Raw genomic sequence first — 21,578 nt, 5'->3', positions numbered from 1 at the left:
ACGTTTGGCACTTAAAGAGAAACATATAGGGCCACATAATTTTAGCCCCAAGCTTTCTCTGCAATACCAGCTCTCCCACCCAGCTCCTCCTTTGGCTAAAACTACTCCCAGAGGCCACAGTTCTCCCCTGTCTGCTCCATAAAGGCTGCTAGGAGATGTTACCCAAGTACCTGCTCATGAGCCACTGGCTAAAGCTCCATCTCAAGGCCCTGATTTTCCACCTAAGGGCTTCTCTTGAACTACAGCCCTCTAAAACCCGGATGAACTTCCCATCTTTTCTGGCAACATGCAGGTAGGGAAAGAAGCAGGGAGTCAGGCAGTTGCACTGTGCTTGGTTTGCAGGCTGGATTCCCTTCAGTGAGGTCTGACTGGGACGGAGCTCCAAACCCACCACAAAAACAAACCCTCGAGGCACTTACTGCTCCCCGTGTACTCCTACCTTTCAACAAGGGGTTGTAGGTAAGAACCTCAGTCAGGGTGTGTCTAAAAAACTGCTGCAAGGAATCCGGATGAACTGCACTTCTATAAATTGACACATTGAACACGTTCAGCCTATAAACGACAAGGAAATATTCAGAAACAATGCGCAGGAAATACGATCAACCAGGCACTGATTAGGGTGAATGACTCATTTTTCTACACCTACCCTCATGAAAATGCCTGAGATACATAAACTTTTTATATGTATTTTTAAAAATCTGTCAGTTACTCAACATTATTAAGCTACCAGATTTACAAACTTGAGTCAAACGTATGCCCCTGCACAGGTCAGGACTGAAGGCTGACAAGTACAAAGCAGTCAGACAAAACGGGTCTGAAAATGGAAATGTGAGGAGTTGAAGGCACCTTCCAGGTGCTCCTGCTAAGAAGCAGAGTGAGCAAACTTGAGAGAAGAAACTCATCACATGCTAAAGTGCTCCAAGATTGGTTGTGAGACTGCCAGAATGCCCTTTCCTATCTCACACTTTTTACTTGGAATTTCACTTCTGAATATTTTATTAGAGAGAACACAGAACACGAATAGGGCTGGAGGGAGGGAATAAACATTCACTCAATTTCAGGAACAACCATAACAGTGGTTAAAGAAAACTCCTCCTGACGTTATTCAGAGCAACTGTGTTTCTTACCAGAACCTCATAGCTTGCAACGTGAAGACATCCTCCTGCTTCTCTTTACCAACAGCATCAAGCACCCCTGGCACCCCAAAGTAAAAACACAAAGGTGCAATGAGACAAATGGAAGGAGCTGTGACCCCAAACAGCTAAGAAGGTGACCCCATTAGGGAAGTGTGCCATTCAGCAGCATTAAATTCTTACAAAAACTACTCAGAAGTAACACAGAGACTCAGAAACTATTAACATCAACCTTGAACCACTTTAAAAGCACTCCCAAAAATGTGCTAATAATTAAGCCATCAAAAAACGCACATAAAGTAATGTTTAATGTCCAAATCTAATCCTAACTGTGCAGTGCATCTAAGAGTGCAAACACTGCAAGGCTGCACTAGAGAAAAGTCTGGAGATGGATTTGCACAAGCAAGCTCTGTGTTAAAGACCTCCGGAAACAGTGGTCTTCACCTTCAACAAAGAGAGCATGCTGCTGTGAAAGGCACTTATTTGTGACAGCAGAGGGACTTCACAGTTACATTGGCTTAGCAGCACTCCTTCAAAAGCGAGGCCTGCCCCAAAATGCCTGGTAGAGGTCAGGGATTGGCAGCTTGCACAACACATGGTCCTGACCAGCCTACTCAAAGCCCACATACTGAGAGATCCTCTGCTTTACAGGCTGCAGCAACAGCGGTTTTGATTCTTGTTCCATCCTACCTTCAAAAGTCTCCTCTTTAACCATGAAAAAGTTTGGTTTTCATTAGGATTTAATCATTAGGACCATCTCAGGGATGCACTCTGAAAAGGAAACTACCAAACTGAGGCAGCAAATCAGGCGTCCCTGACAGTTCTGTTGTAAGGCAGCCCACAGTGTATGGGAGGAGCGTTCTCCTCCCCTGCTGAGGAATACTTTGAGGTTAAGCAGGGGAGAACAGAGAAAAGGAGATAAACTCTACTTATCCTCAGGCACGGGAGTTCAATTTAGCACGATCATTACTATGAAGCACAGCGCTCCCAGCCTGTCCTCCTCCTGTGAACGTCTCCATTAATTGTGAATTATTTGATATAAAACACCCTAATGTTCTTCAAAGCAGCTGGCAAGCTAAGTGAAACCCCTCAAAGGTGACCCAAAAGCACACACTCACAAAAACACTTAATTCTGAACTTCCAATATAGTTTTGATCAGACTGTAAGGCAGCCAGGGGCAGCGCAGGCTGCGTGAACGTGAAGGTCGGATGAAGAGCAGGTTAGCACCGACTCCAGCCTGACTGCCAGCCACCTGCTTTGCTCCCCCCAGAATCCCTCCAGTCCTGTGTTTATGAGGGTTATTTTTCAAGTGCCAACACCATTAAAGGGTCACCTGAGATGGGAGTCATACATACTAAATAATAAAGCACTTCTCTTACAGCTTTCCCTTTTTAGCACTGCTCAGCGAGGTCTGTAAGGCAGCTCTGTCTCCAGACACTTTCTGCCAGATGTGGGTAAGGGATCAGGCTGGCGATACCCACACGGAGAGATGCAGGAGGGCAGGGGGGGACAGATCTCTTGCTGTGTCCTGGTTTTCAGTCATTTTACAACAGGCAAAAAGCGCTGATTTCTGCAACAGCACTGAGCATGCTGCTGAAACACGCCAGCAAGGAAAGAGGTAAAGCGCTGTCACTAAGGAGACAGAGAAGTAAGAACACCCACACAGCCAGATTAGATGAATACAATGGCCTAGAGCACGTGAGGAGGTGTAAGTGAATGCTTCCTCTGCAGACAAAACAGCACAGCAGAACCAGCAGCTTACTGCGAAGATCGTCTGTGACACAAGGCAAAAAAAAGCCTTCTCGTGTGTTCAGTCTTTCTGCAATAGGATTTGTAATGCACATCAGGCACTGCTACACTTGAGCTCTAAGAAGCAGCATAACTGCCCAGGCCTAAACAGGCACGCTGTGCATGGGACAGCTGAACACTGTTTTTTTTAAAGACTAAGCATGCACATTAGAAGTCTTTGCTCCACATTAAAAAAAAAAAAAAAAAAAAAAAAAAAATCAGGTTTCACAAGCCATTATTCTGCAAACCCAAACAGCAAGTCAGCAAAATAGCTTGCTTGCACTTAACTTGGTAAATTCAAAGTTGAATTTAATAAGCAGAAAAAAAATTATCCTAGTTTAACCTCTGTGCTACAACACATTGGATTGTTTCCAACCAAACTTGTTAAAAATCAGCTCAGGTATCTTTACCTGATGCTACAGCTGGGAGGATCAAAAATGAACTAGCAAAAAAGCAAGAAATTATCGTTGGTGTTAGAAGACACTCGCTTTACAAGAGCAAAGGAAAAAACAGAAGCACAAAGAATCAGTGACATAAATACAACACAGGCAAAGCATCCCAGAGAGGACTGCTCCAAGTCCTTCAGAGATTCAGTAACGAGCAAGGAACTAAAGCCTAGCAAACAGCAGTGACTGCACAAAGTTACAAATCACAAGAACACTTACATGTCAACATTCTTTGTAAAACAGCACGACAGATCTGTTCAAAAATGACAAATTAAGAATTTTGTGTTTAAAACAGCTACAATTATATGCAGGAAAAGTGAACTGAGTCAAATAACAAGGTTTTGTCTCTCCGAAATTAAAGCTTAATTTTTACCTCAGGCTCTAATGCAGAACAGATACAACAGGCAGACAGGCAAGCATTTTCCATGCTTCATATACAAACGGAAAAAAAGGGCAATCGAGGTGAACCCAAGGAAGCTAAAAAGCCTCTGACAAGTCACCTAGGAGAAAGTCTCTTTACAAAGGTCTCTGGTTTCACCATTTCTTCCTTAGACACTCCAGTAAATGGACCATTGCCTTTTCTTTGTTGCTCTAAGCTCAGATTTAAATAAATCACTCATAAATGCAGAGACATATAAAATGCAAGTACTTTTTTTAAACAGTTATCTTTAAAGTTTCATTTTGTCCTTACATTGGGGACCTTCTTGAATTCACACGTCCTTCCCAGCTCTGACGTTTGCTGAAAGCCATTCTGAAGAAACGTGATCGCAAAGTCTGCAAGTCAAGAAGGAATGAGTGTTTCAGCATCCCCTTATGATAAAAACCTCTTGCCCTTCTGCCTTCCCGTCTCAGTCCCCCAGGGGGACTGGTGGCTGAAAGACATCACCCGCTGAACAGCACAGTCAGCAAGACTGCCAACACTCTGTTTTTTTCTTGGACTAAAATTGCTCTCGGGCAAAAAGGACTGAGGACAATCAATGACAAGCAGCACAGAAATGTCAAGGATTGTAAAGACCACGCTGCTTACAGGTGTCACACCCTTTTACCATCGCAGAGCTCAGGTGAATTGTACCTGAGCCACTGCACTGGCCCAAAGGCCAGGCTACAGCACTCCAAGCAATCTTTTTCAGGAAAGAATTGGTAAATTCACCAAATATACTTCCCTCATTGAAAGAAGGTGAGAAAATGCAAAGCACAGTCCCCATCCTCACACCCCCAGCTTCTGGCCCGTGCTGCAGGCCAGCAGTGGGACCCCGCTTCGCAGCACCCAGCTCAGTGCCTTGCCTGAGAGAACGCTCCCAGCGAGCTCCGCGTCCTGAGAGGGCTCCTCCGCCTGCTCACACAGAGCACAAAGGCTGCTGCACAGCCACTCCACCACAGCAGCGGCATCAGGATTGCTGAGAACAAACAAAAGCACGTTCAGTTCAATCCCCTCTACGCTTTGCGATGTTTGGTTTTTGCCCCACCATCCCCTTGGACTTAGGCAAGAGACATCTGCGTGGGACTCGGCACTACATGAGGCAGTTCACTTCTTTTCATTGTAAAAGTCAACAAGAACTCTATTTGCTTCATAGTAAGATAAGAAACAATACACGTGGAATTGTGTATTGAAGTATGAGTATTAATCATATCTGACATAAAGGTATTTCAATTTAAAGACTTCTTTTACAAGATTTTAGTTCTGATTTCTAAGATACTTGGGTAAAAATGCTTTAAAAAAAAAAAAAATATATATATATATATAAAAAACAAGCTCTATCTCTTTGGTTTCCTTAAAGCACAGGAAGCACTGAAGGCTTTTCTTCCTGTCTCATTAACAGACAAGTAAATCGGCATCAAAGGCTGTATCAAAGATCGTTGTAATATTCCTTTGACACCATAAGAAAACATCCTGAGGTTCTGGAAGAGTAAGCTCTGTATTGGGAAAAATAAATAAATTCTTAGAACAACTATTCCCCAGAGATTAACTCTGCCTCACTTTATTGCAACACTGGCGTTGAGATGACAGAAGCACGCAGTCTATGTGCAGCAAGACCTCTCACCAAGAGCAGCACTAATTTTCACTGGCTGCACAAGAGTTTCCAAAGCAGCTCTCACGGCATGGCCAGATGATCCTAAAGAGCTGGGTTACCACGTCCTTCCCCACACGGTGTGGTACCTGCCCTCTGTGCCAGTGAAACGGTGAAATAAACATCAGGCAGCACGGGCTGCAGTGGTGCTTCTCACCCAACCGTTTGCTTCGCACCCCAACTGCCTGGGCAGCCATCAGACAAGCAGCCACCGTGGCCTGAACTGTGCTAATTAACCCAGAGTAACCTCTCAAACCCTGGGTAACTTCTTAAATCCTGCTAATCTGATCACCTGCAAGCATCTGACTATATTCATAGTCCAGAATACTCATGTCTAATCCCCGATTAGATTTCAATAGGCTTTAAGAGATTAAATATATCTGCAAACCTATAAACCTCTGCTCACCTCTCCAGCAGCTCTCCCAGTCCAATGATGTTGCCTCTGTGCAGGTGCCACACAGCTTCCAGCACTGGAAGGTCCTAGCAGGAATGGCACAATTAGGTCCCAGTGCACATTTCACACTTAACAACAACGTTTTGATAAGATAACCTATTAACCTATACAGATAAAAGGAAACTAAACTTCGTTCATTCAGAGTTATCAATTCTGTGTTCCATTCATAAATTCACCCACCTTTGTCCCCCTGGAATAATCCTGATTTTGCATATCCAAAGGAGCAGTGGCTATCCCATAAAACAGGGGGTAGTATTACATTTTGAGCCCTGTTAATTCAGAACCATCTTGGAGAATTATCACTCAGTCTCGTAACTCTTTGGTAGTTTCTGTGGAGCAGGTTTGCTGCTCTCAAATCCAATTCCCAAGAGGAGACTGCAGAAAGAGATTCTGCAGCTGGACAAGAAGACGGGCCCATGGGCATGGAGGAAAACCAAGCACAACCTGAGCAGTCTTTGAGCACACAAGGCATTCGGAAGACAAATCCCACTAGCCTTCTGCAGAGACTGGTAGCTGCTTCTTAGCATGACCCCCAACTCGCCCACATAGTTTGTCTTCAACAGCCTAATCCTTTACTGTAACGATCTCAATTACATAGCAGCACTTGGTCTCCATGTCTACCTGAGAACACGGAGATTTTAATCAGCCCATAAAATTCACAGGATTCTATTTTCAGCCCGTGAACGGATATTTGAGACTAGAGCATGCCTCTTTATCCAGGGGGATCAGTCTCTTCCTTCTTTCCCAGCAGAGCAGCAAGCAACCAAGATTGTCCTGCTCACAAAAAGTCCCTTACTCTATTTAGAGCACCATTTATCTTCACGAAACAAACCACACAAATGAAATCAAGCCAACACATTTGTGAAGCAATGCAACCTGTTATCTGCTCTCGTATTTCTCTCAAGCCATTTGCTGCACAAACTCACTCAGGCTTATCACAATTCCCAGACAAACAGAACAGAGAACCAGAATGCCAGAGACCCACTGAGCACCGCTGGCAAAGTGCACAAAGGACCCCTGGGGCTGTGACACCCCACAGCCAGCTGCGAGTCTGCAGTGACCTGGGCAGCAAACCTATGCACCACCTGATGGAGAGTTATCAGCAGATTTCACTGAAAACAGTAAGGAGTGAAGCTAAATAAGAGAGAGAATGATCCCTCCAAAGCTTGTATTAACTGCAGTGTCACCCCGGACAAGTCTAATCCCAATACCTGTGCTGTAACTCCAGATGCCACATTTGCCATGCCCTTCCTTGCTTCTAAAAGCTACAGAAACCCAGAAGTGCTCTGTACAAATGGAAACGGATTAAAATCTCCTTCAGAGAGGCAACCTGCCTGCCTGGCTCCCCAAAAAGCTCGATCACCAAGACGCTGCCAACTTTCTTGTGTGGCAGTTTCTCAGCAGAACTCAGCACACAGTTTTAAAGATTCTTCCAAACCTCTGTAAAGCCCTCGTCAAAAATAAAGCAAATCTTGCCACAGAGGTAAATAAGCAGAACAGACAACAACACAGACGTTCTTAGGAGAAATTCAAGACCACAGCTGACCACAAGCAGGGACAAGCAATGGCAAGGCTACCATAGATTACAAGAAACACCAAAGAAAATGGAACACAGATCAGAGCATCACTCCAGGTTACAGCTATCCCTGCCCTTTGCTGGAAAAGAGGGTTGCAAGCACACTACCTGATTCCACAGATGAAATCTAAATGGCTTGTGACAGCAACCTTTCTTTGTGAGTTCTTACCTGCATTTTCCATATTTCTTGACAGAAGTGTGAGCGACTGAACACGTTGTTCACCAACAAATCCTTGACTGTTTGAAGCAAACAAGACAGTCTCTCCTGGAATCACCCAAAAAAATAAGCAGAAATTATTTCCCTCGTAAATAACACATTCTTACAAAAATAACTTTTTTTTTTTCCTCCCTTGCTTTCTGTTTTTCAAAGATTTGAATGGTGGAGAGAATTCTTGGGGACGGCCCACACCTTTCATCTCAAGGCTGAGTCAAAGGCAGCTGAGCTGACAGCACTGGCACCTGACAGCTACTCAGAGGCGAGGTGAGCCAGCAGTCCTGGCACAGATTTTGTACAGAAGACCATCACCATACCTCGCTACGCTGCAAACTGAGACTGATAAAGATGGAACTACGGATAAAAGAGACCAAGCCACACCAGGGAACACACTAGAGGTGACAATATAGGGCCTGCTTAGAGATACTCTAGTAACAGACAGGAAACTTCACTTCCAAGGTGTCAAAAAGTAGCTCCTTTCCTGTACAGAAGAGTGCCATATTTCTATGAGCATTTCAGACACACAAATACTGATTTCTTAATAAGCTACATGTAAGGCTTTTTGCTTACTCTCTGGTCCAAGTTCAGCAGTGGTACTTGAGAGGGGCTTGCAGAAGGCTGACAGATCTGCTCAATGTTGGTAACAGCGTTTTTGGCTGCCAAGACTGCTGCAGGGACACCCAATCTTGAGGCCTGTTCCTGCAGAACAGAGACTAAAACCAAAACCCCACAATGCAGAAACCTGACATCATGCAGTATAAATCAGTGCATGAATACATGACTGTGAACAGAGAAATCCCAGGTCTTAAAACTCCTTCCAGCACCAATATCATTTGTTGTACTGGGCAAGTCATTTATATTTCCATGCATCATTCCTTTACCACACATAAAATGATGGCATAACAAGCATAGAAATGGAAAATCCCTGCTAAGTAGAATTTTGTATTTTAATCTTGCAAGACTCACAGGAACACTTTAAAATAATCAAAATATTTGAAAATCAGACCTTGCCAAGGGTGTCATTCACTGAATGAGTAAGATACAAGCAGCTGAATGGGAGACCAGAACAGTGCGAAGGAAGTAAAATCAGGATTGCATTTAACAGACAAATTTATAAGTGAAGTTCTTTTCCATGTCTGCAACCAATGTTATTTCGCTCACCAATAAACGATTCTGACAATGCTTCCTGGTGCTCTTTGCCACTCTCTCCAGCTGGCTTGACTAAATCTTCCACCTGCACACAAAACAAAAACATTAACAGTCTCGGATGTCTGTTACACACTTTTACAAATATATTCCCTCCAAAGCATATTTAGCAGCTCTGGCATTCTATGGGGCTGGAGCAATTGACATGAAATTAACACCATGCTCCTGCACAGTCATGGTAAACCATGGATTTTAAGGCACCTTCCAAGATATAAATACGTTCCTTTTATTCAGAGAAAGTGAGATACAGGTTAAAGTTCCTTGTCCATAGTTTCCCAACAGATCAGCACCAGAAATCTTGTCTGTGCAGTTACAGTGTCATAAATATTTGATGAACACAGCAAAACTTTGCATCCTTTTATAGCTAAATCACCCCTCCCCTTATTATCTGCTTTTAAATAATTACACACATTCTCTAGAGAAAGAAACATTCTTGTGGCTGAACCATGGGAAGTATTGGAATTGCCTACTCCAGTTACCAAAATCAAAAACTTTCTCTAGTGTGGGAGGAGATGGTAGAACATGGCCAAGATAGAATCTTGGCTTAAGCACGTATGCAGACAAACATGTCTTCATAAAGAAAGTCACGTTAGTCAGAAATGGTTGGTAATTCAGAAAATCTAATAGCCTCTCCAGCTTTTTCTTCCCCCTATACACACAAAAAGGCAATTCTGGCACCCAGACAGGTGCTGGATTTCCATTTATCCATTTGTCCCACGCTTGACCATTTTTAGCCTATAACAATAACAAAAAAAGGTCTAATTTCTGCAAAGCAGACCTCTAAGCTTCAGCTTACTTCCACAGTGCTGTTTTTTCCTTTTCACTTATCATGAAAAATGCGTTCCTGGGACATTTCACAGCTGCCCTGGGAATGACCCTGATGGAAATCCCTCTCCAGCAGGCATCTCCCGAGGTCCCTGCCCCGCTCCTACCTCCAGGAGGAGGTCGTTCAGGTTCTGATGGCGGTCCAGAAGCCGCAGAGCTGCTTGACAGAGCTCTGCTCCGCTCCCAAAGGTGCTTCTTCGTTTCCTGGCTCTCCCTGCTGAGAAGTTTGGGTTTATTTTAAAACCAAAGCGTGCTCTGGCCCCCGCTGATGAGGCAATCTCCCTCTCCCACCCCGCTGCCCCACCACACATCACTGACAGCGCCGAGAGGGCCCTGGGCAGACCCTCAGTGGGCAGAAACCAAGCAGGTCATTTCACACACAGCACAGGGCAGCGAGGCCCATGAAGCCCGCGGCCTTCAGCACACATTGGCATGAGGAGCCCAGTGCAGCCAAGGCTGCCAGGCACTGCACCGTTGGCCTTGGCCTTGCCCAAGCCAAATTTTACCAGACACCCCCACCTCAGGACACCTCCACCTCAGGGCTCTGCGAGCAGCTCCTGAGGGGAGCAGACAGCACCTGAAGGGCTGGGGACACCCGAGGGGCTAGGACAGGGCTGCCTGGAGCCCCAAACCAGATGAGGGCCGAGCTGTCGGGCACAGAGGACGCCCCCAGCCCTCTCCCCCGAGCGCCAGGGCGGCCCCGGCCCGCACCCACCCAGCAGCGACCTCAGCTCGCTCCCGCCCGCGCCCGCCATCATGGCGGCGCCCAGCCGCTGCCCGCCAAACCAACCCACCCGCTCCGCGCCGCCATTGGCTGCCCGCCCAGGCGCTCCCTTCGCCTATTGGCTGGAAGAGGCGTGGTCCCGCCCGCCCTCCCGCCCGCCATCTTGGTAGTGGCGGCGGCAGGAGGCCGCCATGTTGGGGAGGGCGGGGTGGCGTGAGGTGGTGGGTGCTTTAGGGTCCTGTGTGGGACTGTCACTGCTGCCATGGGTACCTGTGGCTGCCGAGGGTACAGAGCAGGGGGTGGCAGCTCACTGTGTGTGGAACAAAAACATCTCACTGTGTGTGGAACACAAGCATTGCCCAGGGAAGGTGGAAATTCACCCCGGGGTGTCACCCACTGGCTGCAGGCATTCAGCGCCCTGTGCTGGAATCAGCCCTGGGATGCTTTTAGGGCAGCACTGGTCCCACGAGGGACTGACCCCACAGTCCTCATCACCAGAGCTGAAATCCCTTCCCGGCAGCGCTGGGGCTGTGGCCCTGTGCTTGCTGTGCCAGCCCCAGCCCGCCAGCCTCTCCTTCCCCCTGCCACAGTGCAGGAGGTGGCACAATGTCTGTCCCTGTCACGCTCCCGGTCAGGGAGGTCGTCCCCAATGTGTGACAGTCAAACAGAAAACTTCTCCCTTACCAGCATCCCTGGCAGGCTGCTGCAGCCTCGCGGGTTTGCCAGCCTGCGAAGAGTGGCTCTCGCTATATTTAATCCCTCGGCGCACTATCTGTGAGGTATCCTGAGTTAATGCGGTCTGCTCGGAGGATTGGTTTTAATTGAAATATTAATGAAGAAGAGTCTAGAAAGGAAATGGAGCCTTAACAAGCGTGCCGTGATTCAACATCCCTGCCTTTGCAGCGCTGTCAGCCAGACCCTGCCGAGGGAGCATCCCTGTCCAGGCTCTCCTCCTGCCCCAGGGCACATCCCGCTGCGGTGCTGGGCCATGTCAAGCTGCTCCAAGGGCATGGATCCCACCCAGGGACCTGCCTCTGTGGGGAGGTCTTCCTCAGCTGCAGGGCGAGCAGCTTGGGGGCCTCATGTCCACCCCTTGGTTGTGTCCAGGCAAGGGGAAGGTGAAACTCAGTCGTACTGGAGACCTCTGTGATAAAACTGCCCCTGCGGGTGGGAGCTTTGTGGAATCCGTCCCGATCTGTTCAGCATCATGCCTGTGAGCCATGCTTGCCCAGGGCAACAGGCTCATCCATCCACTCCTCGGTGGTGCCTGGGGACAGGACTGGCCTCCAGTGCTCACAGCCCCTGGCTGCTTTGATCAGGAGTGAGGACTGGGATTCAGTAAGGGGCTGGCATGGGAATTTTGGGGTGCCAGAATGCCTGAGAGCAGTCAGCAGGCCACTACATCCTGCACTGTCAGGAAACTGGGCAAAAACACCACATCAAAGGGCCAAAGTGACGAGAAACCTCCTAAAAAGGTGAGAGGAGGTGCAGCCAAGGGTTGTACTTGAGGTGGCAACGCCAGGGAGCTCCCCTTGAGCTCAGGCATGTCCAAGTTCGGCCACATCTGAGGCCAGCATGCAGCACACCCCAAGAGCACAGCACCTCGCCAAGCACTCCCTCCCTTCACAGTCCTGAGCCCAGTGCAGCAGCCAAGGAAGCTGAATACGTGCATCCAGCCCCACAGGAGCTGTGCGCAGTCATCTCGACTTCCTGGGGCTGTTCAAGGAAATTTTTTGCATACGACAAAGGAAGCCCAGGCAGTGTATTACCTGAAAACAAACACTGTGCACAGCTCTGCCCCGTGTCCCAGCCCCGCCACACTGCCACTCGTCACGCTTCGACGCGCAGGGGGATGGGAAGTGGGGAAATCTGACGCTCCTGCAGTGATTTGCAACCTTTTCCCAACCTGTTCATTTTTTTTCCCCTATTTCTTTCATTTTTAATTAAATGTCCCCTATGCACATACACGCTTGGCTTTTGTTTGATTTTTTTCCAAGGCGGTAGCTTTTAATTATATCTTGATTTCACATTAATTACAGTTTCACCCAAAGCGAAGGGCTGTGAGCTTTATAATTCAAATGCGCTCCCACGAATCCTGCCGGCTGGGTTATCGCTGCCTCCAAAGGCCTGCACCCGGCCCCGGCGGTGCCGCCCTGGCTGTGTCCGGAGGCAGCAGCAGGTCCTGGGGAGCAGGAGAGCCAGCAGCTGGCTTGGCCCACGCCGGGCAGCTCGCTTGGGTTTCCTCCCTCTGCCATCGCTGCCAAAGCAGGCTACAAAGCCGGCTGATGACAGGGTGAATGTCACATTCAAATCGCACTCGTTTGAGCAGAAAGCGAGACGCAGACACAGGCATCACAGCCAAGATCTGCTGCATTTTCCTTCCTGATGCAGCTGGAGCTCCGTCCTGCCTCGGCTCCCCGTCCCCGTGGCTCCTGGGGCTTTGTGGCCGAGCTGCAGGGGCAGTCGGGATGGCAGCGAGCGTGGTGGCCCCAGGGGGGAGGCAGCCACCACCGTGCTCCCCAAATCCTGGCCCAGCTGATGGTGCATTTGGGCAATCCCAGGGGTGCACAGATGATCTGCATCCATCCTCCTGCCTCCCCGGCCCCAGGGCACTGCAGCAGGCAGGACTGCACTTCCCAGCCGTGCCTTCCTCAACAGCTCAGCTCTGCCATTTCCTTACCCAAAAGATGGAGCTGATGCTGCTCGGGGAGTCCAGGAGGGAATTCTCCCCTAGCTGGAAGCCTCTCGCTCAGCCAAGCCATGGCACTGCAGGCACAGTCCCATCCACGGTGCCCCAGGGCAGCCCTTTGGCCATGAGGGACAGACGGGTGGCCCCAGTGGCCACAGTTCCTGCTCATGGCTTAATGGAGCTGAGGTGGGTTTTGTGCATCATGCAAACGGGAAGCTCGTAATGACAAGCTTCATTTTGCTGCCTGACCTTTCATGGCAGGCCATCTGCTCCCTGCTCTGCTGCGGGCACCGAGCCATGCCAGCCTCTGTGGGTGCCCCCCCTGCCACGCTCCCATGGGACATCAGCTCAGTGAGACACCCCAAGGCCACACCTCAGTGCCTTCAGCTGGCTTCTGCTGCTCCTGGCCATGCCAAAACAGCAGTGCACCATGCTGCCGGCTGCTGGCGCGCTGCCTGCCTTTGCCCCCAGGCCTCTTCCAGAGGATGCAGCCCGCAGACACCCCAGAAATGCTGCCTCTGGTCCTCCCTGCTCCGGTGCTTGGGTTGCTGGTTTTCAGCCTCAGCCCCGTACGCTGGCGGGGTCCCTGCTCCTCCTCCGCAGGCGATGCAGGGCTGCACAGAGCCCACGGGGACACTTCCCCAGGAGACCTCCTGGCTCTGAGTGCTCCCAGGGGCTCCGTGTGTCCTTGCAGCCACCTTCCTAGCTCGCTGCGCATCGTGATGTGGGATGGCCCCCGAGGAGCTCGTGGCTTCCATGCCTCGGGTCTGAGACTGAGCCCTGAGTCGTGGCCGTGCCTGACCTCTGAGGTGGCCCCAGCAGACCTTCCAGGCGGCAGGAATCATTCCATACCACCCAGCCCCGTGGTGGGGCTGTCCCACAGCTCTGCTCCACACCCTGCACCCCGCTGCGGGCCCCGCAGCCTGCACAAAGCCACATGCTCTGCACCCTGCACCCTTCCCCATGCACCCTGCCTGCACTCACGCACCCTGCACCCTACACCCCACTGTGTCCTGCACCCTGTGTGCAGCTGTGCCATGCACCCTGCGCCCTGCACCCAGCTGTGCCCTGCACCCTGCATGCAGCTGCATCCTCTGCACCCTGCGTCCTGCCTGCACTCCTCTGCATGCAACTGTGTGCTCTGCACTGTGCTGTGCACCCTGCACCCTGCACCCTGCATGCCCCCTGCACCCAGCTGTGCCCCTCACCAAGCACGGAGCCGCATGCTGTGCACCCTGCGCCCAGCACCCTGCATGCAGCTGCATCCTCTGCACTGTGCTGTGCACCCAGCTGCGCCCCGCATCCACCCCGCACCCCGCATGCTGCGCACCCTGCGTGCGCCCTGCGCCCTTGCGCACCCTGCGCGCTCCGCGCCGCGCACCCTGCGCCCTTGCACCTTGCACGCACCCTGCGCCCAGCCCCGCCTCTCGCCGCCGATCCTTGCACCCCGGCAGCTTGCGGGGCCGTGCCGAGCCGTACCGAGCCGTGCTGAACCGAGCCGCACCGAACCGAACCGCACCGAGCCCCCGCAGCACCGCGCGCCCCGGGCGGTGGCGACGAGGGAGGAGCCGGCAACGGGGGCGGCGCAGCTCCGAGCCGAGCGGGGCCGAGCCGAGCCGCTCCCCCCCCCCACCCCCCAAACACCTCCGCCCCTCCCGCCCCGCCCGTGCGGCGGAGGTCGGCGGCGGCGGCGGCGGCGGCGGCGGGGGCGCGGGGATGGGGCGATGGCGCGGGCCGGTGGCGGGGCCCCGCGGGAGCTGTCCCTGGAGGAGGTGCTGAAGTGCTACGAGCAGCCGCTGAACGAGGAGCAGGCGTGGGCGCTCTGCTTCCAGGGCTGCCGCGCCGCCGCCGCCGCCCCCGCCGCGCCCCCCCGCACCGCAGACATCCGCCTCCGAGCCGACGGGACCGTGGGGCTCCCGGCACCGCCGCCCGGTGAGAAGGGAACGAGGGGAGGGAGCCCCGGGACCGGTAGGGGGTGCTGCGGGGAAGGGGGGGGAGGACCGAGCCCCGTTGGAAGCTTGGGGGGGGGGGGGAACGGGAGCGGGGAGAGGGAACCGGCAGCGGGAGGCAGGGAGGGGGTGGGGAGAGGGATGGGGAGAGGGATGGCACCGCTGCGGGACCCGGTGGGCTCCGTGGGAGGCGGGGGGTTGGAGGGCACCCCGAGGGTGGGGGGCTGGCAACCGGTAAACCGGGACCAACAGGCCCCGGTGAGGCGGGGGGTGGAGAGGGGCGCGCACCCCAAGCCTCTGTCCCGGCACCGGGTCGGTTCCAGCATCGGCACCGCGGGTACCGGCACCGGCAGAGGGTCGGTGGCTCGGGGATCCAGGCCCGGTGCGGCACCGGCACCGGCACCGGCAGCACCTTGCCCTGGGAGGAGGCTGCTGGGGCACGGGGCGTGCGTGGCACAGCGGGTAGGGGCACTGGGGTGCAGAGTGCCCGCGGTGCAGGGCCCGGGACACGGAGCCCTTCAGGGCAGGCAGGACACACGGCAGGGACAGGCGTGGGGACAAACCTGCAGGCACACGGGCACTCAGCACACACGCAGCACACCCACGGGATGGGATGCATGCTCAGACCCCACTCTCCCTCCATCCTGGGCACCCGGAAGGGGCATTTTGGGGCAGCACCGTTCCTGACCTTTGGACTCATGGCCGTGCCCTCCCTGCGGGCGGTTGGCGCTGCTGGGCAGGGCCGGCTGTGTTTATGGTCTGTAATTAGGCACCGCCGGGTGCCAGCAGCACTGCGAGGTGGCTCGGCGCGGGGCTGAGCACCGTGTGCCTAATGACAGAGCTGGGGCAGGGCTGAGCCCCCGCCTCGCCCCGCGTGGGGACAGCGTGGGGACAGCCCCGCACCCAGCCCCGGACCAGCGGCTGCGTGCCCCAAGATGGATTTTGGTGCTCGGCGTTTGTGGGGTCTCCCAGGAGCCTTGCAGCCCCACAGGGACACTTCATTGTCACCCCGTGCCCTTGCTCACGGCCGGCTGAGGCTGCGGCACCGCTGTGCGTCCCCGCTGCTGGCAGCGGGCAGGGATGCTGCGGTGTCGCTGCGTGTCCTTGCTGCTGGCAGCCGGGCAGGGAAAATCCCAGGGGAACAGGGAATGAAGGGGGATGGAGCTGGGCCCTTCACTGCTGCAGGGTGCTCGAGGGGCTGTGGGTGAGTCCCAGCACCACCGCAGGTAGGGCACGGACACCGGCACGTGGCTTGGCAGCTGCTCCCGGTTGTGGGGCCAGAATGGGCCGGGTGAGCTGGCAGCAGCTGCCTGAGCAGCTCCAGGTCCCCGTCCCACGGGATGCCCGGCCCCAACCCCGACAGCCCGAGGGAGCAGCCGGCACGTGAGCGCTGCGCAAACACCACCCAAGCGGCCCCGTTTGCCATGGCAGCAGCAGGTGCTGCCGTTCCAGGTGTGGCCGTCCCGCCACAGCCGCGGGCGCTTCGTCCCTGATTTACATCCTGGAAAAGATTTTCTGTTTCCTCCCCGTGGCCGGCTCGGCCGGCTCCTCCGCCACCATGCGGGATGTGATGCCGTCCCCTGCAGGGCTGCCAGCGGGGCTTGGGGATGGACACAGAATCCCACGGTGTTTGATGTGGTCCAGATGGGGCACGGGGTCCCGTGGGATGTTCTCCCATCCCAGCTGGCCTCACCCTGCCCTATGAGTGCTGGGCTGGGCATCTGGCCACGGCCGGCACGTGGCCTGAGCCACCTCTCCCCTGGGCTGCTGCATTGATCAGCTAAATGGAGAGGTAATGGACAAGTGCAGGGGTGGCCTGCAGTCTCCTGGGCCTGGGAAGTGGCTCTGCTCCACAGCTGCTGCTGGGGAAAGCTGAGCCGGGGGCATCTGGGCACTTCCCTCCCTCGGGGTCGGTGCAAAAGCCACTGCTGCTGCGCGTCCTGTGGCCACCGTGCTCCCCCGGGGGGTCTGAGCTGCCTGCGAGGTTATGGCCCGGACCTGTGCGTGTGTGAGTGTGCACGGGGCTTGTGTATGCACGGGGCTTGTGTATGCGTGGTGCTGTGTGTGCACGGTGCCGTGTGTGTGCACAGCGCCCCAGCCATGCCGCCTCTGCAGTGAAAGGAGCGCCGTTAGCGCCGTCAGCTGAGCACAGCCCGTCACCACAGCGCACCGCACGCAGGGCGCACTCTGTGGGTGCTCCGCCGGTCCCTCCGCACCCCGCTGGGGCCTGGGGCCATGCAGGGGGTGCAGAGCATGCTGCTCCCCTGGCCCTAGTGCTAATGGGGTGATGATGCTACCCAACGTGCCACCCAAAATGCCACCTCTCCCTCCCGGCTCCAGCTGTTGGCAGGCAGGGCATCGGCTGGTGCTGGGGGCCAGGGCAGGGGGCTCAGCACCCTGAGGCTGTGCCAGCCATGGGGTCAGCTCGGGATGGGAGTGGGGGTCCCAGCTCAGGTGTGGTGGGGAGCACAAAGTGATGTGGGGTGGCCCCAGCCTGGGAGCCCTGCAGTGACTGAACCTTTCTCTCCCCCAGAGCTGCCCCTGCTGCTGACACCCGCTGCTGAAGCACAGGTACGTGGGGGCCTGGGGTGCTCGCCAGGCTCCACATCTCCTCGCTGGCCCCAGCAGGGTGAGCTGGCCTTCTGCCACCGCTCCCCATCGGTGCCATGGCTCGGCCATGCCTTTCCTCTGCGCGTGCCCTCCCGTGGGCACCCGCTCCCCTCGCCCTGCAGTAATGGGGTCCTGGGTGCACCGGGGGGGTCAGAGCCAGCCCCGGCAGATGGGGTGTCATGCACAGGGGCTCGGTGGCTCGGGAGGTGCCAGGGATTGCGGTGGCACAGGCACTGCCATCTCCTTGCAGATGGTGCAGTCCTTGGGCTTCGCCATCTACCGGGCGCTGGACTGGGGGCTGGACGAGAACGAGGAGCGGGAGCTGAGCCCGCAGCTGGAGCAGCTCATCGACCTGATGACCAACAGCGACTCGGAGGACAGCGGCTGCGGCACGGCCGATGAGGGCTATGGGGGGCAGGAGGAGGAGGAGGAGGGCGGCGAGGGGCCGCCGCGGGCCGTGCGCACCTTCGGCCAGGCCATGCGGTGCTGTGCCGCGCGCCTCGCCGACCCTGCCGAAGCCCAGGCTCACTACCAGGCCGTGTGCCGGGCTCTCTTCGCCGAGACGGTGGAGCTCAAAGCTTTCCTGGCCAAGATCCGCGATGCCAAGGAGGTGAGCGCTGGCAGGGAACCCCCCCCAAAATGCTGGGGTGAGCGCGGTGCTTTGCTGCTGCCTGCCCGCAGAGCCGGGGAGGCGCCGGTGCTGCCGTGCACGGGGCTGTGCCAACCTGGGGGCTGCGTGCCGGGCACCCCTTGTGCTGGGTGCTGTGGTAAGGTGACGGTGTCCCCCTGCCGTGGCAGATGCTGCAGAAGCTGAACGAGGATGAGGAGGCAAAGGAGAGGCCGTCTGCAGAGCTGGGCAGCCTGCGCAACACAGACTGGGTACGGCGGTGTGGCAGGAGCTGCATTGAGGGCCGGGGCTGTGGTGGGGCTGGTGCTGACCCCCCCAACTCCCACCAGGCCCGGCTGTGGGTGCAGCTGATGCGGGAGCTGCGGCACGGCGTGAAGCTGAAGAAGGTGCAGGAGAAGCAGTTCAACCCGCTGCCCACCGAGTACCAGCTCACCCCCTTCGAGATGCTCATGCAGGACATCCGCGCGCGCAACTACAAGCTCCGCAAGGTCATGGTGAGCGCAGCAGGGACGTCCCCACAGCCTGCCAGGTGCTGTGCCGTGGGCCAGCCCGGGCGCTGACACCACCCACGGCCCCTCTGCCCTCTCCCAGGTGGATGGCGACATCCCGCCCCGGGTGAAGAAGGACGCCCACGAGCTCATCCTGGACTTCATCCGCTCCCGGCCCCCGCTCAAGCAGGTGGGTGCCAGCCCCGTGGTGCTGCAGTGCCCCCGTGGCCGGCAGCACCCAGGCTGGGCTCACCGTGAGCCCTGAGGGACCCCGTCCCCAAGCTGCAGCACCCTGGCTCTGTGTCCCCCAGGCGTCAGAGCGACGGCTGCGGCCCCTGCCCCAGAAGCAGAGGACGCTGCACGAGAAGATTTTGGAGGAGATCAAGCAGGAGAGGAAGCTCCGGCCCGTGGAGACGCAGTACCGGGGCCAGAAAGGTACCGGCAGCGCCTCCCCTGTGCTGCGGGCGATGCTCTGGAGCTGGGGCAGGTCCCCAGTGCCACATCGGGTCCCCGCAGAGAGGCACTGAGCTCTGGTCCCCTCTGCAGGCTACAGCTCCCTGCCCTGCATCCCCCACGCCTGCTCCAGCCACCTCACCTCCAGCTCCTGCATCGACCTCTCCGCGCCGGAGGCCAGCACCGTGCCCCCGCGCCCGCGGCCCCGCGTCCTGCTCAAGGCGCCCACGCTGGCCGAGATGGAGGAGATGAACATCTCCGAGGCAAGAGAGGGCATGCGGTGGGGACGCTGTGGGGCGCATGCCAGGAGGGCAGAGGACGGGGACACGGGGTTCTCCGTGTGACGCCGTCCCTGTGGCCTTGCAGGAGGAGGACTCACCAGGTGCAGAGCCCGGCTTGGGGCTGCCCATGAAGCGGGACCGCTCCTTCTCGGAGCAAGACCTGGCCCAGTTCCAGAGCGAGCTCAGCAGCAGCCAGGCTGCACCCGAGGTGCTGGGGCCACTGGAGCCCGAGCCTCGACCCCGCTCAGGTACCTGCACCCCGTGGCCACCCCAGAAGCCCAGCCCCGCACCGGGATCTCCATCCCGTTGCAGTCAGTGCCCCCAGCCCCCCAGCCCACCCCATACGCTGCGTGCCCTGTGGCACCTCTGTCCCCATGTCACCAAGGGTGGCTTTGCCGTGCCCTCCAGCAGGCGCCTGCTGGAGGGGTCTCCTGCAGCAGCGTGTCCTTAGTGTCCCTCCCATGTCCTCACTGTGTCCCACTCGTGCAGGCTCGGTCCCCGCCAGCTACCACCCGATGCCGTACGGCTCTGCACCGCCCCGTGCTGCCCTGGGCTCCGTGGAGGAGAGGCCAGAGGATGGACCCAGCGCTGCCCCCAGCAGCAGCTCCAAGCACCTCTGGCTGGTGGGTGCCTGCAGTGGGGCTGGGGCTGCGAGCACAGCTTGGCACGGGGTGCACGCTGCGTGGGGACCCCCTGGGGCACACCACGCTGGGCGCCCTGTGCCCGTGCCGGGGTGACGGCCCCTCTGTGCCCGCAGGAGTTCAGCCACCCTGTGGAAAGCCTGGCCCTCACGGTGGAGGAGATGATCAACGTGCGCAGGGTGCTGGTCAAGGCCGAGATGGAGAAGTTCCAGCAGAGCAAGGAGCTCTACAACAGCCTGAAGAAGGGGAAGGTGGGAGCCGGGGCTGGAGGGGGCCGGGTTGTCCCCACGCTGCCCTCCTGGTGCTCACCCTGCCTGTGCCCGCAGGTCTGCTGCTGCTGCCGCACCAAGTTCCCCCTCTTCTCCTGGCCCTCAGCCTGCCTCTTCTGCAAGCGGTGAGCACCGTGCTGTGCCGTGCCGTGCTGTGCCGTGCCACATAACAGTGCTGGGAGGGTGGTGGGAGGGTGCCGCGGTGCTGGCCTTGCTCAGCAGCCTCTCTCCATGTCCCCAGGTCTGTCTGCACCTCCTGCAGCCTGAAGGTAAGAGACCTGCCCGGCTCAGTGCCACCAGCCCCTGTCCCCGTCCCTGTCCTGTTGGTAGGGGTGACACCAGGACAGAGGCACCGGGCATGGTCGGCTGGGCTGAGCCCACCCAGCCGGGCCCTAGGGCAGAGGGGGCACCCATGGGTGCTGTCCCTGACGCCTGCACGCCCCGGCAGATGAAGATGCCTTCCAAGAAGCTGGCTCACATCCCCGTCTACGCACTGGGCTTCGAGAGCCTCCCGGGATCACTGCTGGCCAAAGCCCTGCCGCTGCGCAGGAGGGAAACCTTCCAGTGAGTCCCGAACCCCACGAGGGCCCCGCGCCCTCCGCTGCCTTCCTCCCATCCTCCTCCTCCTCCTCCTCCTTTTGGGGGCTGACCACACGCTCTGCGCCCACAGCTCGCTGCAGGGCCCGGGCTGGCGCCGCGTGGAAGAGGAATTCCCCCACATCTACGCCCAGGGCTCGGTCCTGCGCGACGTCTGCAGCGACTGCAGCGGCTTCGTCACCGACGTCGTCTGCTCCAGCCGCCGCAGCGTGGCCGTCCTCAACGCCGCGCCGCGCCGCGCCGCCCGCTGCGAGTCCTGGTACAAGTGAGGGCCCGGCGCCGGCCCCGCCGGGATGTACATATATATATATATATAGGGACAGACACACGGACGGACACACAGCCTCTATATTTATATACCTGACGGACCACGGGGGCGCGGGGCCTGTGGCAGGCCGGCCCCGCATCCCCCAGCCCACGTCCCCCGGGGAGCCGCCCGTCCCCGCCGCTGAGGGGACGCTGGCACGGCCCTTTGGGGACGGGGACCCTCTCCCCGGGGCACCCTCAGCCCCCCCAGCCCTGCTGCAGTGCCAAGGCC

The 21,578-nt window shown here is 56.3% G+C and overlaps 2 protein-coding genes across 4 annotated transcripts in view; one reads left to right on the top strand and one right to left on the bottom strand.

Annotated features, from left to right (window-relative positions):
- The window catches only part of FANCA (FA complementation group A), a gene marked incomplete at its 5' end in the record, with an annotated part of 34,572 nt that extends 24,106 nt beyond the window's left edge, over positions 1 to 10,466 (bottom strand). For 2 of the 3 annotated variants that reach the window (XM_084294571.1, XM_084294572.1), the window contains 11 exons: positions 440 to 552; positions 1,128 to 1,194; positions 3,587 to 3,620; positions 4,059 to 4,141; positions 4,652 to 4,764; positions 5,843 to 5,916; positions 7,636 to 7,731; positions 8,251 to 8,393; positions 8,842 to 8,914; positions 9,819 to 9,928; positions 10,427 to 10,466. In XM_084294571.1, the coding sequence (XP_084150697.1) occupies positions 440 to 552; positions 1,128 to 1,194; positions 3,587 to 3,620; positions 4,059 to 4,141; positions 4,652 to 4,764; positions 5,843 to 5,916; positions 7,636 to 7,731; positions 8,251 to 8,393; positions 8,842 to 8,914; positions 9,819 to 9,928; positions 10,427 to 10,466 (946 nt within the window). The remainder of the gene's footprint in view (positions 1 to 439; positions 553 to 1,127; positions 1,195 to 3,586; positions 3,621 to 4,058; positions 4,142 to 4,651; positions 4,765 to 5,842; positions 5,917 to 7,635; positions 7,732 to 8,250; positions 8,394 to 8,841; positions 8,915 to 9,818; positions 9,929 to 10,426) is intronic. The other variant, XM_084294573.1, reaches the window with a different exon arrangement.
- Positions 10,467 to 14,848: 4,382 nt separating this feature from the next.
- On the top strand, positions 14,849 to 21,309 carry SPIRE2 (spire type actin nucleation factor 2; the record flags this gene model as incomplete). Its single annotated transcript, XM_084294810.1, has 15 exons — positions 14,849 to 15,056; positions 17,607 to 17,644; positions 17,934 to 18,293; positions 18,482 to 18,562; positions 18,641 to 18,805; positions 18,903 to 18,989; positions 19,111 to 19,234; positions 19,346 to 19,515; positions 19,619 to 19,781; positions 20,023 to 20,156; positions 20,291 to 20,425; positions 20,501 to 20,568; positions 20,685 to 20,712; positions 20,892 to 21,007; positions 21,114 to 21,309. 15 exons carry the CDS (start codon positions 14,849 to 14,851, stop codon positions 21,307 to 21,309), a joined length of 2,073 nt encoding a protein of 690 aa, XP_084150936.1.
- Positions 21,310 to 21,578: the final 269 nt, after the last annotated feature.

This window comes from Netta rufina (genome assembly GCF_964035555.1).
Source record: "Netta rufina genome assembly, chromosome: 13".
Classification (NCBI taxonomy): domain Eukaryota; kingdom Metazoa; phylum Chordata; class Aves; order Anseriformes; family Anatidae; genus Netta; species Netta rufina.
This window is presented reverse-complemented; position numbering and strand designations above follow the sequence as displayed.